Source organism: Monopterus albus, unplaced genomic scaffold (genome assembly GCF_001952655.1).
Source record: "Monopterus albus unplaced genomic scaffold, M_albus_1.0 scaffold133.1, whole genome shotgun sequence".
Lineage (NCBI taxonomy): Eukaryota > Metazoa > Chordata > Actinopteri > Synbranchiformes > Synbranchidae > Monopterus > Monopterus albus.
The window spans coordinates 1,927,626-1,947,628 of NW_018128013.1; the positions used below are offsets into that span (position 1 = coordinate 1,927,626).

General features: G+C 37.8%; 1 protein-coding gene across 1 annotated transcript in view; it reads right to left on the reverse strand.

The window, feature by feature from the left end:
• The window catches only part of astn1 (astrotactin 1), a 448,006-nt gene that overhangs the window by 214,146 nt on the left and 213,857 nt on the right, over positions 1-20,003 (reverse strand). Inside the window, 2 exon segments of the mRNA XM_020613364.1 lie at positions 15,590-15,644; positions 15,646-15,717. Coding sequence (XP_020469020.1) covers positions 15,590-15,644; positions 15,646-15,717 — 127 coding nt within the window.

Below are 20,003 nucleotides of genomic sequence, written 5' to 3' on the forward strand. Positions count from 1 at the left end.
ATATATATTACAAAGTTTCATATAATACATTTATTACATTTAACCTTATTTGTATCATATACAATATTCAATTCAGTGTTACTGTTGAGGATATGACTGTCATCAATGACATTGTGGAACGTGCGATCGCTCTTGCAACAAATGTTAATAGTCTTGTGAGAGACAAGTCTCAAACAAGTCTCCTCCACAGGGTGGCCAGGTGCACCCTTAGAGATAGGGTGAGGAGCTCGGTCACCTGGGAGGAGCTCAGAGTAGAACCGCTGCTCCTCCACATTGAGAGGAGCCAGCTGAGATGGCTCAGGCATCTATTTCGGATGCCTCCTGGACGCCTTCCTAGGGAGGTGTTCCGGGCATGTCCCACCGAGAGGAGGCCCCAGGGAAGACCCACGACACGCTGGAGGGACTATGGCTCTCGACTGGCCTGGGAACGCCTTGGCATTCTCCCGGAGGAGCTGGAGGAAGTGTCTGGAGAGAGGGAAGTCTGGGCGTCTTTGCTTAGACTGCTGCCCCTGCGACCTGGTTCCGGATAAGTGGAGGAAAATGGATGGATGGAAGTCTCAAACAGTACCTCACGAAGGTGGTTACAAAGCATTGCAATGGTATGCCATCAGTTGTGCAACCTATCTTTTTGAATTAAATAGGATTGTACAGCTATTTCAGTTTGTTAAGATGATGTTTGTGTTGTGTTTGTGCCTAAAAAGTATTGAGTGGTGACTATAGTGAGTGGAGTGTGTGTATAATGACTGTTTGGCAACTGCTTTCATGTCAAAGTGCAGATATGTGGTTTAATCGGATGTTGTTTAGAAGTATTTTTGGGGTACCCCTAAATTTAGAGCTAGGCAAGTAAAATCATATCCATGTGTGTAAGTGGTACATTTTGCTGTGATACTCTTGTACTTACCTATAATGCAGAGAATATATATAGTAATAGAAATTCCAGCCCACACAAGTTCATCATCTAAACAATTATTAATAAATGATGATCTAGACATCTCTTGTGTGTGCTGGAATTCCTTTTACTTTGTAAATGTATCGTCCTGCTCCAGCTTCACACTCTACATACAGCTGTGCACAAGATTGCTAAATATGTCTTTAAAAGAGATATTACAAACTGAGCCGTCATATCAAAGATGTGGGCATGCAGTTATGATGACATTAAGTATATAAATGGAATAACTGTGCATTTATTTGGTTAACCTTTTTACCATATATCACTCTGCAAAAGGCAGAGAGATGTATTTACAGTTCTACTTTTTCAGTTGTGTGCACAAGTTTGCATCCCCCTACTTTGAAATGACCTCCTCTCCCCACATTGACAGGCCGGGTCCATCACTAAGTGATATTCCAGGACCTCATAATTTACAAATTAAGCATTGCCTCAGGAGGTTCTGAATTTTCATTTTAAACAGCATAACTGCATGAAATTGTTTAAAATTCTTGAAGTATTACTGTATTATGAGAAACACTTAAGTTTTCTTTTCCATATTAGAAAAATCAATTATAGAAAATTTTATAATTGGGGGCGGGGGGCTGCATACATAATGAACACTTTCAGGAGCAACCACAGGGATTGAAACGAGCACCAGTTCAAATTTGTGAAAATGGTATATCACTAGTATAACACAGAACATGACTAAAACTTCTGGATGTACAAGGAGTAACACAAGAAACATAAAAGGAAGAAGAGTTTTTGATTTACACAGCAAAAAGAATACATCAGCTGCTGGAGCATTGATGCAAAAACATTATAGCGCCATCTCCTTGAGCAATAGGTAGGTTTGGTGTAGGCTAATCAATTTTATAGTGATGCATTATAATGTAGTTTGGGGGTAATAATTTTGTGCCAGCAGCTGCACCTGAAATCGTTCATTAGAGATGCAAACAAGCACTTCATGCCAAAACACAGACCAGCCAACACTAACACTCCTAGCCAAGAGAGCTATAATGTTATATTATATGAGCACACACACACACACACTATGTCCAAAGTACTTCTAGAAAGAAAACTTGCGTAACTCATTTACAATGGTAGTCGCTATCAGCAGCGATGACAGTCAGAAGAGCAGATGTGATCCTTGAAAGCAGCTGTGATGATGGGCAAGTTGGGATATACCACAGGCCAATCAGCTGCAAGCTGAACCAAACATTTATGTCCCCACTCTCAAGCAACCCAAGGCCTGAACAGAAAAAGTAGCAGCTCATTTTGTTATCCAGCATTCCATAGATAAGTTGGTCAATTGTCAGATCAATTAAGCATTGATCTGACAATTAATTAATTTTTATATGAATAATCAAACTGATAAGCACAGTAAGCATGGGCATGGGTCTATGTAATGCTGTTTCTAAATAGCATTTATATTCCTCTGCTAATGATTGCTATAAAAGTAATGTACTAGGACTATTGGCAGAGATGTGTAACGGCTTTGATTTATCTACCTTACAGAGTAAATAGTAGTAGCAGTATCACTATGGGACCACATGTTAGATCAACCGATATTGATTCTGTCACACTGCGAGGGACCACTGTGACAAATTATTTAGATAAGTCTAGTTATTGACTGCCATAATAGTCTTCCTATAGGCCATTTGTAGCTTTTTGCACTGTAGGATAATAACAGTTAAGAATATGTGCCTGCCAGAGTCCTTGTGGATTGTTGACCTCTTGAGATTTCCAGAAATGTGGTCTATAATCCTGGGTAAATCATTGATAATCCTCAGTATAAAACCATTCCCTAAGTGAGCAGTCCCCAAATCCTTCAAAAGTTTATCTGATTAAAAACTTATATTGGTTGTTTTGTTTGGAGCAAGCTTGAGGCCATGAAAGGCACAGTACTTTTAATTTCCTCTAAAGAAATAATCCTGACTAACAGGAGTCAGCAAGAGTCTTGAAAAGCTTGGGTGCAAAAAATAAGGGCATGCACAGTACTGTAGGTGATGTAGTCACACAAAAGAATGGGATATTTGCATTTCCTCATTTTTTATTTTGTAACTGAGCAAAAGATAATTGTGTCATATGAAATTTAACATCTACCAGTGTTTTTACAACATTTGAAAAGGACTTTATTATAACTTTTAGGAAAAACATGATACCTTTAAATCCTGCCTGCATTCTTCATGATTCAGAGTTCCAAAGCTCTGTAGGCTCTGAAGAGCAGAAGCAACTTTAACATGGTTCAATCATGGCACATATCAGCATCTTTTGAAACTGACAAGCTTCAGTACTGGTCAAAGTGCTACGTAGCACGTAGTTGTACGTAGTAGAAAGATAACATTTCAAAAAGCTTTGTTGGAAAAGTGTGTTCAGACAGATACATGGTCTCTGACACCAACTAAGACCTTCACGGGTCTCAGTTGTGGACTTTGAACCTTTCAATCTCAGGTCATTATAAAGCCTTTGAACAACTGACAGTGTTCATAAAGATGGTAAAAGACTAACTGCTGTAAAGAATTACAGAAGTTTTAATGAAATGGGTGCCTCCATTGATCAGTACTGTATGACCTAGTGATCACAATCTGCTATGAAAAGCACTACAACTAAACCAATGACATCGTATTCAAGTACCTGGTGTGGCATTTATATATCTGAAACTACTTGGGCAGGGCATATTTCTTTGCTAAATGATGCAAAGGTCTTTAGATTATGACCATTAACTGGCACTAACAAAAAGGTCTTTGGAGAAAAGTAATCACCATTTATCTTAGATCATTTAATAACTGGAGAGTGAGTAAGCATGCTCTCTGCCCTGACATAGAAGCAGCTGGCAGTGTAAAGCCTTCACTCAAAAACCCCTTGAACTACCATGCCTTTTAATCCTGTTTCATAATGGAGATACATTTCTGCAGTACTTTTGAAGCTTAAGGGAGTCAGCCCTGTGCCACAGCCAAACAGCAAAAGATTCCTTCAAGAGAAGTTGGATAAGCTATGCACTTTTAAAATTTGTCTGATAGGCAGATCTGTATACCAGTACAGTGACTGAGGACTTAAACAGCAAGGCAGTGTGCAAAAGAATTAATTGTACTTCCAGTGCCCTGATGAAGTTCCAAAACATTCTGTTATGACCTGTGCTAAATGCTACCTACTGCTTTAGCCTTATCCTCTGCTGGTTGCTTTTCCATTGTGAGTTTGGCAGACAAGGTAACAATGTTCAATTAAATCTCCCACAAAACTCTTGTAAAAAACAACATATATAAGAGACTTAGTCTTCTTAGATGGATGAACAATCTCCAGAGTACTGTCACTTCATTCCGCCATGTTTTCACTGACCCAAACAAACCAATGTTGCATATTGCGCTTGCAGCTGGCAAATGCTGGTTAATCCTGGACAGTTTTTAACCCTTCAGCAAGGAATTTTTCAAAGCATGGTAACAGACCACATTGTTAATGATAATTCAAATTTGAAGCGGTAATGCTAACTGTTGAAATTTTACCATGGTGACACCAGTAACTGTTTCATCGCTAATGCTGATAAAGCCATCAGATCAGAAACCGCTTGGTCAGTTAGTGAAGATGGCAGTCACAAAACGATATATATTATTCTTAAATCTGAAGGATGTTTATTTATAGAGAAAAACTGATAATTACAGTGTGTACATTCAGAATCATGAATATGCTGGGTGCATTGGTCTAGAGAAAACATCATGCCGTGGTATCCAAGGATACTCCTTTAACTATTTATCTACTTACTACAGGATGATTGCGGTGTTTTCAGAAAATTGTATTTTGCTTTATGGCTGAGTACAGTATTTCTCCTAGGTAACATTTGTATAATCAAGTATATTAAGGTCATATATAGCTCCTGTGCTCTAATGAAACAGACTATGCATTCTAAAGTCTATCGACCAATAAATCAAACAGAGAACTGGGGTGATATTTTCCAGAAACTGTGTGGAAAAGGTTTCTCCACACTGCAGAGAGAGAAGCCCATGGGAGTATATGTGTCAAGTTCACAGAGAAACTATCTATTCTGAAAAAGTCTTAAAGAAATCACACTCTGTAGCCTGAAACATTATTTCAACATTTCAACTTTCCTTTCATGTTTCTTAATAGAGAAAGTTGTCATGAGACAGTTTTTCACAGGCCAGTGTGATGAAGCAAGCAGTGTGTTTCAAAGGTCAGTTTATCCCAGAGCGCCTGGCCTCTCATTCTCCTGTAGATGCTGGATGGGCTAAGTTCAGTTCAAGAAAAAGACCTGGCTGTTTAGTAACCCTGCTCACTTCCTTCACAGCAAAGCATAAAAAATGCAGTTGATCAAATGGACATGTTCCATAATTGATTAGGGAATGATTTTAAATTTCAGACAAGGTTCTCAGTTGGTAAATTAGTGGTGATGTAAATTAGATGTTCTTTGGTAAATTCATTCATTCATTCATTTTCTACCGCTTAATCCCTGAACGGGGTCGCGGGGGTGGGGTGCCGGAGCCAATCCCGGCCGGCAATCGGGCAAAGGCGGGGTACACCCTGGAGAGGTCGCCAATCCATCACAGGGCTAACACATAGACGAACAACTACAAATGCGGACACGCACTCCTATGGGCAATTTAGAGACACCAATCAACCTAAGCTGCACGTCTTTGGACTGTGGGAGGAGGCCGGAGTACCCGGAGAGAACCCACGCAAGCACGAGGAAAACATGCAAACTCCACACAGTAAATTAAATTGGTAAATTAAAAATCTTATTTCTGTGAGTTGAATTTCTAACAAAACAAAGTCTCTTAGTACTTAGAAAAAGACAAGCACTGTTAATACCATAATTCAAGTGCCTGCAAGTCTGAGTTGTAAAGTTTACTGATCTAGTGAGAGGGTGTAGCTCTTTCCTTTTTCTGACAGTCTGATCTATAAGGAACCAGACTTTTCAAAAGGATTATTTGAGTGACAAATTCAAATACAGGTCAGGGACTGCTATAATCGACATGAAACAGCAGCCGTGTGTGCTGACAAACATGCAAAGGAGTCTTCCAGCTGCTCATTGCATTAGTACAGCAACTTTAAATATACACTTTTTTGGACAATTTTGTTTTAAACGACTCTCAGTTGTGTGCTCTGTTAATTCCATAACTGTACAGTTCACTATATTATTGAAGCAAAGACTATTTTGGTTTGCTCAGTTCACTTTGAAAGAGGAAACTTTAGCCTGGTTAAATTTAATGGTAAGGAAAATGTCTTAAATAGAGCAGACGTTCTCCACTGCCGCATTTTTCTGTCCTCTATAGTTCATCATGGATTTTGAAAATACATTTTACAACTGTAAAATAACAACTGTTTGTTAAATTTCACTTTCACTAAGTGTTTTGGTTCTTTAGCCAGAAAAGGTGAATGCTATTTCCAGCATATACATCTGCTCATTTCAAAGACTTCAAGATACTGGTAGTATAACACATATGACATTTTAAAATGCATCTGCTGTATAGATTCATACGTACTGACAAGTGTACCTTGATTAATCATTACAGTACTAACCCTAAAGTCACACTTTTTTCCTTGATAGGGACCTAATGCTGTATTTCCATTTGACGTACAAAAACATGCTCTACTGCCTGATTTTTAATTCACATTCAAGTCTAGGATTTTTTTAAAGGAAAACATTAACTGCAAATAAAATATTATACAATTCTTATTTTTACCTAAAAGCCTGCACAGGATGTGGATGTGCTTTTTTTCAGCCTGAAGTCATGTTCACAGGTCTTCCTCTGAGGCAATAAACACTCTCCAGCATGGACACAAGTGAGATAGTCTGACAATGTGCTAACGTTAGCCAGCACTTTACAAATCTCACATTCATCCAAATTTAGCACAGATTTCAACTGTGTTTTCATAAAATCTGTAAAAAAAAAGAATTATTGTGTTTTCCCTTCCATTTCCATTATGCAAATATTGGATTTTGGAGTTGGTTCAATGAAATAAACAGTCGGTGGTCCTAATTCTCCCGTTGAGTGCCATTAAGCCATGACAAAAGAAGAAGGCATAATGAGATGATGCAATTAAGAGTAGAAAAGAATGCAGAAACCATGACTGAAAGATAACATTTGTTTGTTTTATGTATTAATTTGAAGCACACATACCTGATGTTTTGTCTGTAACAGTTTTTTGTCATGTACATCATGATGTATTCACTAAATACATATAAAAACACAATACAAATACAGTATAAAAATATACAATATAAAAAATCTATTTCCACTTTCCTTTGTTGCATTTTTTTTACTTTTCCACCTCAACCAGGTGTAAAAACTTTTTTTTACTAGTTTGACAAGTTGTTTCATTATCTTCTGCATGTACATAAAAGGCACATAAAAACAGGTGGAAATGCACTTACCATTTCACAGATGGTTGGCTTAGCTCCTGTTGTTTCAGGCAATAATTGCTTCACTTCGCTAGTTAAATTGTCTCCATTGCCTCAATGAGTTGTGTGTCATAGGCACAGCCAATGCTGCGGGTTCTGCTGCAACTGTTGGTAAGTGGGCCAAATTAGTCAAACTACAGTAACTAACTTCCCTATGTCTTTACAACACAAGCATGACCTCTCTTTCAAATCACGCAGTATCTTCTCCTCACATCTCTTCCTTTACCTCTCCTGTTTCTCCTGAACTAGTTTACCTTCCCAGTTACCCCACTGATGGCATTAATATTGACATTTTTCCAAATTTATGAATGTTAACAAAAACATATTTGATTAAACAACTTCCCAATATGTATGAATCTATACAGCAGATGCTTTTACAATATTAACCTTGTGAATCTAAACACACACTCCAACATAAATCCAGTGGCCTCAGGAGATTAAACATCAGTAGTGACAATCTAATGTGCTCCTATTCCTCTTTAGGGCTGAGGTCTACTATATCTCTGCCAGACATTGACTCCACTCAACACAGCTCTGTGCCCTAAAATGTGATCCCAGTCAAGATTGTTTTTTGCTGCCTAAGGGGAACTGTGCCAATACAAAGAGAGAAGGAGTACTTTAGCCAGCAGCACACAGTACAGTATGGTGCAGTCCAGAATTATTTTTAAAGAACAACTGGCTGGAAAAACTCATATTAAAATGTAAGTGTAGGTGGTGCACTGTTAAATATAATGTGTAATTTAGAATGTATATTTATGCGTGTGTATTGTATTTCTGTCTAATATTTACACTGTTCTATGGTTGGGTACTGGTGTAGAGCATGATAACTTTAGTTTAAAGAGGGATCTGTGAGTTTACTAAATCACGGGCATAGGGAAAAAGACACTTCATCATTTAACTGATGAGTAAGGGTCACTGTTTTTTGGACATTTTTGTGATGTACTGTGTTATGGTGTGTGGTTGTCAGTAGAATTGTGGGACATTGCAATAAGTACTGTAGAGAACCCGTCCCAGCACTTACTGGTACAGGGTTAAGGTCTTCACAGAAAGTAAGACTGTATTGTTATTGTAATGTTGTTTGGTGTCAGTGTTAATGCTTCAACTTTAGAACCATAAATACATCAAGACGTGAGCTTTGTAAGGTGTGACCAGCAAGTGGTGACTTAATGTGTCCTTCCATCCACTACTGTTGTGTGAATGTTAGGAACTTATTAAGACAGAGACCTGGTGGTGCTATTTTTCAAGTCAGGTGCCATTAAACTATTACACATGAGGGCACATTAAGAGGTACCATCTTCTTCGTTAATTAATCAGTTTTTATCTGCTACTATATTTTGTCTTTTCAGAGCCCTCTGAAAAGTTACATTGCTATCTAACCCTGACCTCATATTGCTCACTGTAAAGTCTAACAACTAAACACTACATGTCTACTCCTTCCACATCACACATCTGTAAGTGACCAAGACTGGCTTCCAGAATAGCTGTGATGTCACACATACACAGCAGGTGACTTTAAGATACAATGCACAACAAATGGAAACTCTAAGCAACAAACAGGACCTTCTTCAGAGCTAATATGTAAGAAATGACAGTTTTCTTTCTTTGATCTTTTTTTAGTAAAAAATCCTAATAATCACAATGAAACTGAAAAATTGAAACACTCTGAACTTAAGATCTCCTCTTGCCACTCAACTGTTTGCACTGCATAGGTGGAAAGTCACTAAGTACATTTAATCAAGTACTGTACTTAAGTACAATTCTGAGTTACTATTGTGCTTTACTTGAGTATTTTAGTTTTCTGCTACTTCATACTTTGACTTCACTACATTTCAGAGCTACAAACTACCCAGCAGTAATTCAAATTATAAGCATATAAGGTAGTTAAAATTAGCTCTACCTTTACCAGCTGCAATATTAAATGGAGTGTATGATTATAATATAGTAATATGATACTTACCAGTGTAAGCTATACTATATTGCCTAATGAGTACTTTTACTTTTGGCACTTAAAGTACAGTACACTTTCTGCTTTTGTACTTTAACTTAACATTTTAAATGCAGGACTTTTACTTGTAACAGTATTTTTACACTGTGGTATTGCTACTTTTACTTAAGTAAACAATCTGAGTACTTCTTCCACCGCTGTTGGACTATGCTGAGCTATTTTCATCATTCCATCCGTGTGGCAATCTGCTCTGTCAAGAACATCCTTGTTTTCCCTCAATTTGCAGGGGGAAACGAGTGACAAGAAGCAGCTAATTAATCTCACAATCATCTTGTGATTATTATGCTCTCACTTCCACAAGTACTGTGTGCTGCCTCTCCCCACGGGTGCAATATATCAGCAAGAAGAAGTGGGTCGGTCAGTGCAGGCCGCCAACATCAGTCGACTCTCACATAAGGAAGGATATTAAACAGAGACAAGACTGGCAGCACGGACTCAGACAAGGTGTTAATTGATTAGGGTGGAATTAGAGCGCTGGGGCCCAGCCAGTTTACCTCCCTGATTAGATGGATGAGAGGCTCATTTATAAGCCCGACAGTCACAAGATAATTACTAAAACACAGTAATATATGCAACTGGGAGTGGAGCTGCGTGGTGATGGACAGGACTAAGATGTGTGTGTGGGTAAAGATCAATGGCTTAGCTCACTTGCAAATGATGTTAAAGTTGGTTGTTAGCAAAACAGCATAATAATGACTTACAGATATCTCAGTTAAACAGAATCCCAATCAATTTAGAAAACAACAATTCCTCCAACCTAAATAACAATATACATCATGTAGAATATGACCCACAGGACCCCTTTAACAGCAGCACTCCCTTCACCATCATAGTAACAATCATATGCACCATATGACCTTTCCCGCCTGACCTTTCTCATCATGGCAACAATCATAAATACAATGTTACATTTATAAATAACACATTACTGTTGCTCAAAATGGCCTAATGGCACAAACAACATCACTAGTATTTTTTTTAACAGGAGGACCGTCTCTAGGGAGCTGTGAGGGAACTATTCTAATTGCATAGGAAACTAATTAAAACAACAAATATTCAACCACTATGGACATCTTTTCAAATTAAGCTGCAGCTAAATCACAGTCATAAAAGCCTTAATAAAATAAAATCCTTTCTTAATTCACCTGCATCTTCCTATTTATATGCTTTTGGGACTGAGAATTGTGTACATTCAGAGCCAGATTTACATAAATAAAAGTACAGGGCAAATTGGTGCTGCTTCTTTGATTCAATTTGTGCTTGCAGTCTGTGTTTAATCAGCATCTGATTAACTAAGACAGTAACAGCAGTGCCTGGGACTGACTTGCAGGCATATTTAGCAAATGAAGAGCTTAGGAGAATGTAGTTTAAGAAAAGAATGAGATCACCATTCTTCAAACAGAAATGGAAAAATGCTATATCAAAAGACTCATTAGTGAAGAGCCACAGTTCAGCTCTGCCTGTGATATACTGTCTAATGCTCAATAAATGGCAAAATAATCTAAACTTGGAGCCCTGTGTATATTTTTTATAGAATATGGGCCATTAATCTGTAAAGAAAAATGAGAAAGAAAAACAGAAAATGAAACTGAAAATAACAATGGAATGATACAGTAAGATTCAGGAAAAAAAAGGGCAGAAAAGCATGTTTAGCAGAACCTCGGTGCACCAGATTGTTGTTTAAATAGCATACTGTGCCCAGATGCAACGGATGTCCTATTAAAAAAAACAGATGACATGAAGCAAAATGAGCCATTAAGCATAAACAACTCCCTATCCCCCCAGTGCAAAGGTGAAATCACTGACCAACGCTTGGTTGCTAATGTTACCAAAACAAACATGCTACTGTAGCTTTAGATGCTAATGCATCCAGAAGGAGGAATGCCACATCGGAATCAAATTTGAGTCAATCCCCGCTGACATTGAATGAGATGTGGGGTACACACTGGGCAGGTCACCAATCATAGGGCTTGCAAGAGAACAATTACATTTTTTAGCAAGACATGCTGTTGGAGGTTGTTTAATTTTATCTAAATCTAAAATCCCAGCAATTCAATGTACAGTAAGATATCAAACTGTGGAATTTAGTTGCATGTTTTTTACAAAATAATAATAATGGTTTAAAAATGTATTGGCCACTATTTCAGGAGACATTTTGGAATTTAAGTTTGTTATACATAAAAGTTTCTATAGGCATGCCATATTAAATTATGATTGATTCATTCAGTCTTGTGTTTGTAGGGATGTAAATTGTGTTAAATGTCATTGTCCTATTAATGATTTATTGTGATTGTTATGTTAGTGTATTGTGATGTGTAGTGAGAATGTCTGAGGTTGAGGCTGAGGCTATGGTGCAGCTAATGGGGGTCTAAATAAACAAACTAGCCACAACGATGTCATAGTGAGAGACAGTGGAAGAGCTGATTTGGTGCTGCGACCTCAAGCCTTATCATTTGTGTTTCTTTTTAATGACATTATCCGCAAATAGTTGATGTCAACTCAACTTTCATAATAGAAATTTGGACTAAAAAATGAAAAAAAAGGAAGTTATCCAACCCATAATTGTTACTAGGCAGTTGCAAATAAAGTCAGCAAAAAGCCTTATTTTTGTTTAAGAGGTTCCATTTATGTCAAAGATTTTTAATAAACAGTGGCAAGAAAAAGTATGTGAACCTTTTGGAATTTCGTAGTTTTCTGCATTAATTTGTCATAAAATGTGATCTGATCTTCATCTAAGTCAAGTATTGACAAATACAATGTGCCTACAAAACACATACAAATTCTGATCTTTCATGTCTTTATTGAAGACACTCATTCAACATTCAAAATGGTAATGAAAAAAGTAAGTGAACCCCTGGAATTAATAACTGGTTTTCTGAAGCCATTCTGTTGTGGACTTGCTCCGGTTTTTTGGGTCATTGTCCTGTTGCATCACCCAACTTCTACAGAGTTTCAGCTGATGTACAGACATTCTCACATTATCCTGAAGACTTTTTTGATACACTTGGGAATTCATCTTGCAAGCTGGCCAGGCCCTGATGCAGCAAAGCAGGCCCAAATCATGATGTTTCCTCCACCATACTTTACGGTTGGGATGTTTTCATGATGATATGCAGGGCCCTATTTATGCCATATGTAGTGCTGCGTGTTCTTTTCAAATAGTTCAATCTTAGTTTCATCAGTCCACAAAACATTTTGCCAATACAGCTGTGTCAATGTGCTCTTTCACAAACTTCAGGTGTGCAGCAATGTTCTTTATAGTAAGCAGCAGCTTCCTTCCTAGTGTCCTGCCATAGACAATCTGCGTGTTCAATGTTTTATGTACTGTAGACTCATGAACATAGATGTTATCCAGTTCCAATGATGCCTTCAAATCTTTGGCTGTCACTCAAGGTTGTTTCTTTACCTCATTGATGAGTCTTCGTTGTGCTCTTGGGGTCATTTTGACTGGATGCCCACTTCTTGGTAGAATAGCCACTGTCCCAAAGTGTCTCCATTTGTAGATCGTTTGCCTAACTGTAGACTGGTGAATTTCTAAAGTCTTTGAAATCACTTTGAAACCATTTCCAGCTTCATGTAAATCAACAATTTTTGATCATAGATCCTCTGAAAGGTCTTTTTGGTGAGGAATGGCTCACATAAGCATATTCTTCTTGTGTGGAGCAAACTCAAAAGGTTTGAGTGGTTTTCATCAGTCAAAGTAGCTCTAGTCCACACCTCCAAACTAATTTTCTTAACAAGACTCCAGGTATACTAACACCTGACTCCAATTAGCTTTTTTGAGGCCATTAACTCAAGGGTTCACATACTTTTTCCACTAGCACTGTGAGGTTTTTATGGTTGTTCTCAATAAAGACATGTGTTATTACTTTAGGCACATTATATTTGTCAATACTCTTGACTTAGATGAAGATCAGATCACATTTTATCATAACAATGCAGAAAACAATGAAATTCCAAAAGGTTCACATACTTTTTCTTGCCACTGTATATGTGTTAAATTCAAAATTCCTCTTCACATTATTTCTGAGAAGGTTTGGTATCATAATTACCTGTTCATGATGGCTTTGTAATTTCATCCTTGTAGGATTTATTAAGAGAGCAGCTATTTTTGTCCTGGTCTTATAAGGTTACAAGGCCCTTAATAGATTGGAATGAAACTGTATTTGACACTTTAAATACCTTCTTCTTTTTAGCTGATGTTTCCAAGTAACAATATTTTACAGACAAATTAACAGTACAGTCCTGTCCACAACTTCAGGTTTCCTTGTTACAAATGATATATATTCAGTGGCAGATATGTTCTTGAAAGTGTTTTCAGATTCCTATGAAAATCACCCATGATCACATTTTCTAATTTGTCTTACATATTGTCTAGCTCATTCTCAATGGTGCTTTTTACAATTTATGGGAAAAGGACAAAAAAATTAAAGATAAGCACAGACACTCACTTTTTTTGTAAAGGTTTTAAATTTTTTTACAGTATTCCTCAACATGATCATAGGGATAGAAACATAAAAGAACAATAAATAATTAATAGAACATAAAAGAGTCTCATGACACCTTAGAACACTGGCAAAAAATCTTTCCGGTGTTTCTCTTTGGATACATGTGAGACTAATATCGGGGCAAGAAAGTGGATTTTTTCCCCCCTCTCTCGAACGCTTTTGGCAAGGATTTGCAAAACCGTGCAACATAAAATAGAAGCCTTCTACTTGCTGGTTAATACAAGCTATTATTTAAAAACATCCAGTATCACTACAGAATATGGACTTTTTTGTATTTTCCCATACAAAAGAAGAGCAGGGGGAAAACGAGTAAAATGTTCAAATTCAAATGAGATGTCAAAGTCCTGGCTGGAAATGTCCACTCTGTCATCTCTTGGTACAAGATTGGAATTGAATGACTATTTTGATCTCTGACATTCCAGTGCAGTGTTGTTGGATCTTAGAGAACTGCATCAGCCAAAATGAGAGAGCAAGTTGTGTATGTGGCATTACTGTTGTGTTTTCTAACACAGAGACACTTTGGTATGGACTAAGTATCAGATTTGGTAGCAATACTAACAAATATCCTGTAAAGCTATGAAGATCCTTACACCTTTTGTATTTCTGGACACATTTTGTGCTTTTTCACCTTTAAATTTCCATTAAAGTTGCACAAATCTATGTGGGCTTAAAGAAGCACCATTATTTTAAAGACATATCTGAAAAGGGTACCGCAGAAATAGATATGGAATGTCCTCCGTTTAAATAATAGCATGTGTGTAAAATGTAATCTGAAATCCAATTTCTATCTCTCATTCATTTGTTTACAGCCCACTCATAGTGTAGCCTCAAGTTTCAGGCTTAGTAGTTAAAGTCAGATAAGAACAAGAGTGATCAATAATGTAATTTAACATGTGCTTTAATGTCTGTCCATTGACCAAAATTATAAGTTCTCCTCTGTGGTAATGTTTATCATACTGTCCACATTTTTAAATGCTGGAAATACATGCACATGCTCTAATCTATAAATAAAACATTCACCCATTAAAAAACATCTCACAGGTCATTTCCCTCTCCTTGATGCATTCTAAGGAATAAGATGGGGCATACAGAATTGCATAAATAGCATCTTCTCAGGCCACCTGAAAGGCTGTACTCAAGTGCATCAAAGTACTTGAAAAGAAATTAAATTGTTTGGTGGTGCTTGACAACTTATCAATAGTAGTAGGGGGATTTACGGGATGCAAAACACTAGCAGACGGCGCTAAGATTCTGCAAATAACAAGAACGGTTTTGCTGGACTCCCCAGCAGATGGAGAAGAAAACAAACCTGGCTGCTACATTTCCTAGTTGCTAAGTACCACCTGGAGTTAATGAATGTGTTGTCGGCCTAATAGGATTATAAGACAAGAGCTAAAGCCCAAATGTCTATGAAGAAGACATATTACAAAGTGCAGGTTTGTTGCTTGTCCTTGACATGGGTCATCCTGGCAAGTAGATGTACTCATGAACATGCTGTATGTATAGGCAGACAGACCTAAACACTGATGACCACAACAAGATATGCATACAACATACAGTACCCCTAAGGCACCTTATATCCATGGAGTTGTTGAGGTAAAGGCATTCCGTGTTATGCTTTAATACTGTATGTAAGTATGGACTGTATAGTGCAGTACTTTGATTTATTTTGAAGTCTGAGGGAAAGGTCATGTTTGGTACCTTTCAGGCAATGTTTTCAAAGAGAAACAGCTCACCACACATCCAGTAGAGTCCACCTTTCGGTCAGATATGCAGCGGAAGTTGCGGCTGGTCTCTGACTGGTCCAAAAGAGTCCAGGAGAACCTCCAAAGAGTCAAAGGATGAACTGATCATCAATTCCTCTCTGAGATGGAATAAAAAGAATGACAAAGAGAATTGTTGTTTAGCTGCAGCTGTGAGCATGTTTGTGTTTTTATTGTTGATTTGGGTTTTGAGAATACAGCGCACAATTTAAGCATGGTAAGTAAATTAGTGTTTCACATGTGTTGCACCTCTGATCACACCTAGCATCTTTGTTAGGTGTGGCTGTGTGTGTGTTCAAATGTGTTCTCTGTTATCCAGTAACTACACCCAATAGTTACACTATCATGTGCTAACCAGTGTTGGGCCGTATTATTTTCCCCAGTAATAAGTAGTGCAAAAAGTTACAAATAAAATTTCTTTTACAATACTACAGTTAGTTCCTCCAAAAACAGCTTGTTACTTTTGTTGTCACTGTGGCAAAGATTGATTTGAAATCCAACATTTTATATTTATAGTCGTTGTGTGTGTACACATCACTACACGTCACTATTAGTAGCACCATAAGCAGTAAGCTAGCTTGGAAGATGGAAGTGCCTACATTCGGCAACTGGAAATAGGTGGTGTGATTTTCTAGCCTATAACAGCAAAAAAGCCTGCTAGTTTGAAACCTTAGTGCACTTACTGGTGATTATTTTTTGAGTAACGAGCTCAACACTGGTGCTAACACACCATATAATATACTTATTGTATGGTGTGTCAGCACTGCAGTGGGGTAAAAGGCTGAATCACTAGAGGTTAGCAAAAAGATGTTCAGCTGCTGTTAAGTTGCTCTGTAAAGGTACAATAGCTCTTAGGACCATATTGCCAGCATCTGTGAAAGCAAATATTAGGAGAGAAACAAATACAGTATAAATCAATGGAAACATCACAGTTGGAGGAACTGCTCACAGAGGTGTAAAAACTCATTTTTCATGAAGGCATGCAAATTTGCATTGATCAATGGAAAGCTGCCTTGACAGTGCTGACTTTTGAGAGAATGAAGCAAAATAAAGGAAATTAGACCTCATATTAGGGATGTTGTACTATGCAATTTTACATAATCCTGCTTTGCTCGGTTTGGAGTAGTGAGATAAGAGCTGATGGTTCAAATATGTATTTGGTTAACACTAATGGTTTTTCAGCTTAGCAGCTGGACTGTACATCACCATTGATAGATAATGAAATTAAACTTGTAACATTTTGAGCACATGGACAAATGCAGTCAGAGGTCTGACTTTAATGGTTATAGCTTTTAATGATGTTATTGTTTTTCCTTGCCTCTGCAAAGCACTTTGAATTGCCTCTGTTTATGAAATGTGCTTTGGCTATATGCAGTTCACAATGCCGTACATTTATCGCCACCATTCATTTTTTTCTTTATGTCATAAAGGTTAATAATTATCAATAATGTTTCAATGGTGAATTTAATTTGAGTTTCAGTGTGTTTAGGGAAAATCTGTAACTGTTAAAGCACTTGCATACTGACACTTTGGTCTCTGTTTAACTTATCAATTTTACAAATACCTGCATGTTTAATTTATTCTGTGTAATCATCACGACAAGAGCTATAACTTTTCCCAGTACACCTGATTTACAAAGCAGTAGACTTATGAGATAAAAATGTACTGTGAATTCATTGCTCAAAACGTGCTCTGAGCAGTCACTTTGTGTTCCAGAGATTTTTTTTCTTTTTTGGCTTCCTTGTAAACCTTTTGCAAGATCAGTAAGCAGATCATCTAACCGAACGACAAATAAGCATTTGAGATTGGCAGAATTGACAATTCAGAGTGGACCTCAGTGTTTTTTCACAGGAGCTTATTCTGCAGAGGAATAGTGCTGATGATAAACAAGAATGTGTGTAAAATCATCGCCATGAACTTTGCCTTAAAGAAAATTATGCCCTCTCAGGCACTCATGAAAACATTTTTCTCCAACTTCACACAATTTCCTGCTTTCCCTGAGAGAAGAGATAGCAAGTTTCCTTCCCTTTCACAGTCAACTTGATAATATCTAATAAGCCAATTTTTCAATGATAATTTCCCATTGCTTTGTTGTCATTTACTCAAAGGGGACCTATTGAACAGAGCCTCGGAAGATGATGAAACCCACAGCAAGCGAAAATGCTAAATTATTTGGGTGTTCCAATTATAGTAAGGACATGTCCGCAGATTGTGTACAGCACAATTAAATGTTACACAAGACAAAAAAATTAAGCTTAGACAAAAGTTCAGTAAGGAAGAGCACTATACCCTAAACTACAGTCTTATGCAAAAGTTTAGGCACCCCTTGATAAATAACAGATTTTGGTGATTTTTTATTTGAACAGATGTTAACACAGTTTCTCTTGGAAATGGAAAAAATGCACAATATTTTCTGCAAACAGTGATGCATAGTTACTTCTTATGCCATAAATTGAACAAAAATAAAAAATAAAAACATTATTATGGCATGGTGCAAAAGTTTGGGCACCCTAAGAGTTCCAGAGTCTCAAAGTCTCTCACAAGGTATCAGACCTTAATCAGCTCGTTAGATCTGATGCACAGCAACAGCTGTCATTGGTAAATGCCAATTTCAAAGCTGTACAAATACTTTGACTCTTCAAACCTTGTGCACACACTTGTGGACACCCAGCAACCATGGGTTCCTCTAAGCAGCTGTGTAAGACCCTGAAAATGAAAGTTATTGATGCCCACAATGCAGGAGAAGGCTACAAGAAGATAGCAAAGCGTTGTCAGCTTGCAGTTTCCACAGTAAGAAATGTAATTAAGAGATGGCAGATCAGGGGAACTGTGGAGGTCAAGATGAGATCTGGAAGACCAAGAAAACTCTCGGACAGAACTGCTCGTATGCTGGTCAGAAAGACAAATCAAAACCCCCATTTGACTGCAAAAAACCTGCAGGAAGATTTAGCAGACTCAGGAGTGGTGGTGCACCGTTCCACTGTGCAGCGATGCTTGCACAGACAAGGCCTTCATGGAAGAGTCAGCAGAAGAAAACCTTATCTGCGTCCCCATCATAAAATCCAACGTCTGAAGTATGCAACAGGACATCTACAGAAGCCCGATGCGTTTTGGAAACAAGTGCTGTGGACTGATGAAGTTAAAATAGAACTCTTTGGACACAATCAGCAAAGGCATGTTTGGAGAAAAAAAGGAGCAGCATTTCATGAAAAGAACACCTTGCCAACTATTAAGCATGGGGGTGGATCTATCATGCTCTGGGGTTGTGTTGCAGCCAGTGGCACAGGAAACATTGCACGGGTGGAGGGAAGAATGGATTCCACTAAATACCAGCAAATTCTGGAAGCAAACATCACACCATCTGTAAAAAAGCTGAAGCTGAAAAGAGGATGGCTTCTACAACAGGACAATGATCCTAAACATACCTCGAAATCCACTATGGAATACCTCAAGAGACGCAGGCTGAAGGTTTTGGAATGGCCATCACAGTCCCCTGATTTAAACATCATTGAAAATTTGTGGGTAGATCTTAAAAGAGCTGTGCATGCAAGACGACCAAAGAATATTACAGAACTAGAAGCCTTTTGCAAGGAAGAATGGGAGAAGATCCCAAGTACAAGAATTGAAAGACTTTTAGCTGGCTATGAAAAGCGTTTGCAAGCTGTGATATCTGCCAGAGGAGGTGTTACTAAGTACTGATTGTGTGCTAAAAACACCAAGTGTCAGAAGTGAGATTTGAAACCCAGTGTTTTTAACAAACACACTGTCTTGATGACGGTAACGGTTACACACAAATTTCACATTCTGATTTATTCAAGGTGATGGTGATTATCCCAAATGTGTTTTTTCTAACTTTTCCATCCCCTGAAAACTAGGTCCCACTGAGGTTTGAACTTGGATCACTATATTCAGAGCCTAGAGTACTAACCATTACACCATGGGACCATTATGTACACTAGCAGACCGCTGTGGGACACTTTCTAGCGGGACACACACAAGCTGAGTTTCTACTATTGGAATCTAATGAGCAGTATACCCCAAACTTCACTCTGCATAACCTCCCAGGATGATACAGACTGTTTTTCTGCTGTATTTTCTCTGTGTCAGTCTTTGTTTGTTTCAAAGTGTTTATTTGTCATATGCACAGTTAGGAAACGTGTTTCTCTGTACAATGAAATTCTTACTTTGCCGTCCACATGAATGCCACAAAATACAAATGAAATATAAAGTAGATAAATAAGTAACACAAAAGGCACTTTAAGCAGCAAATACAGCAAAATAATAAAATATAAGAATATCCATCCATCCATCCATCCATCCATTTTCTTTCGCTTAGCCGGGACCGGGTCGCGGGGGCAGCAGTCTAAGCAAAGATGCCCAGACTTCA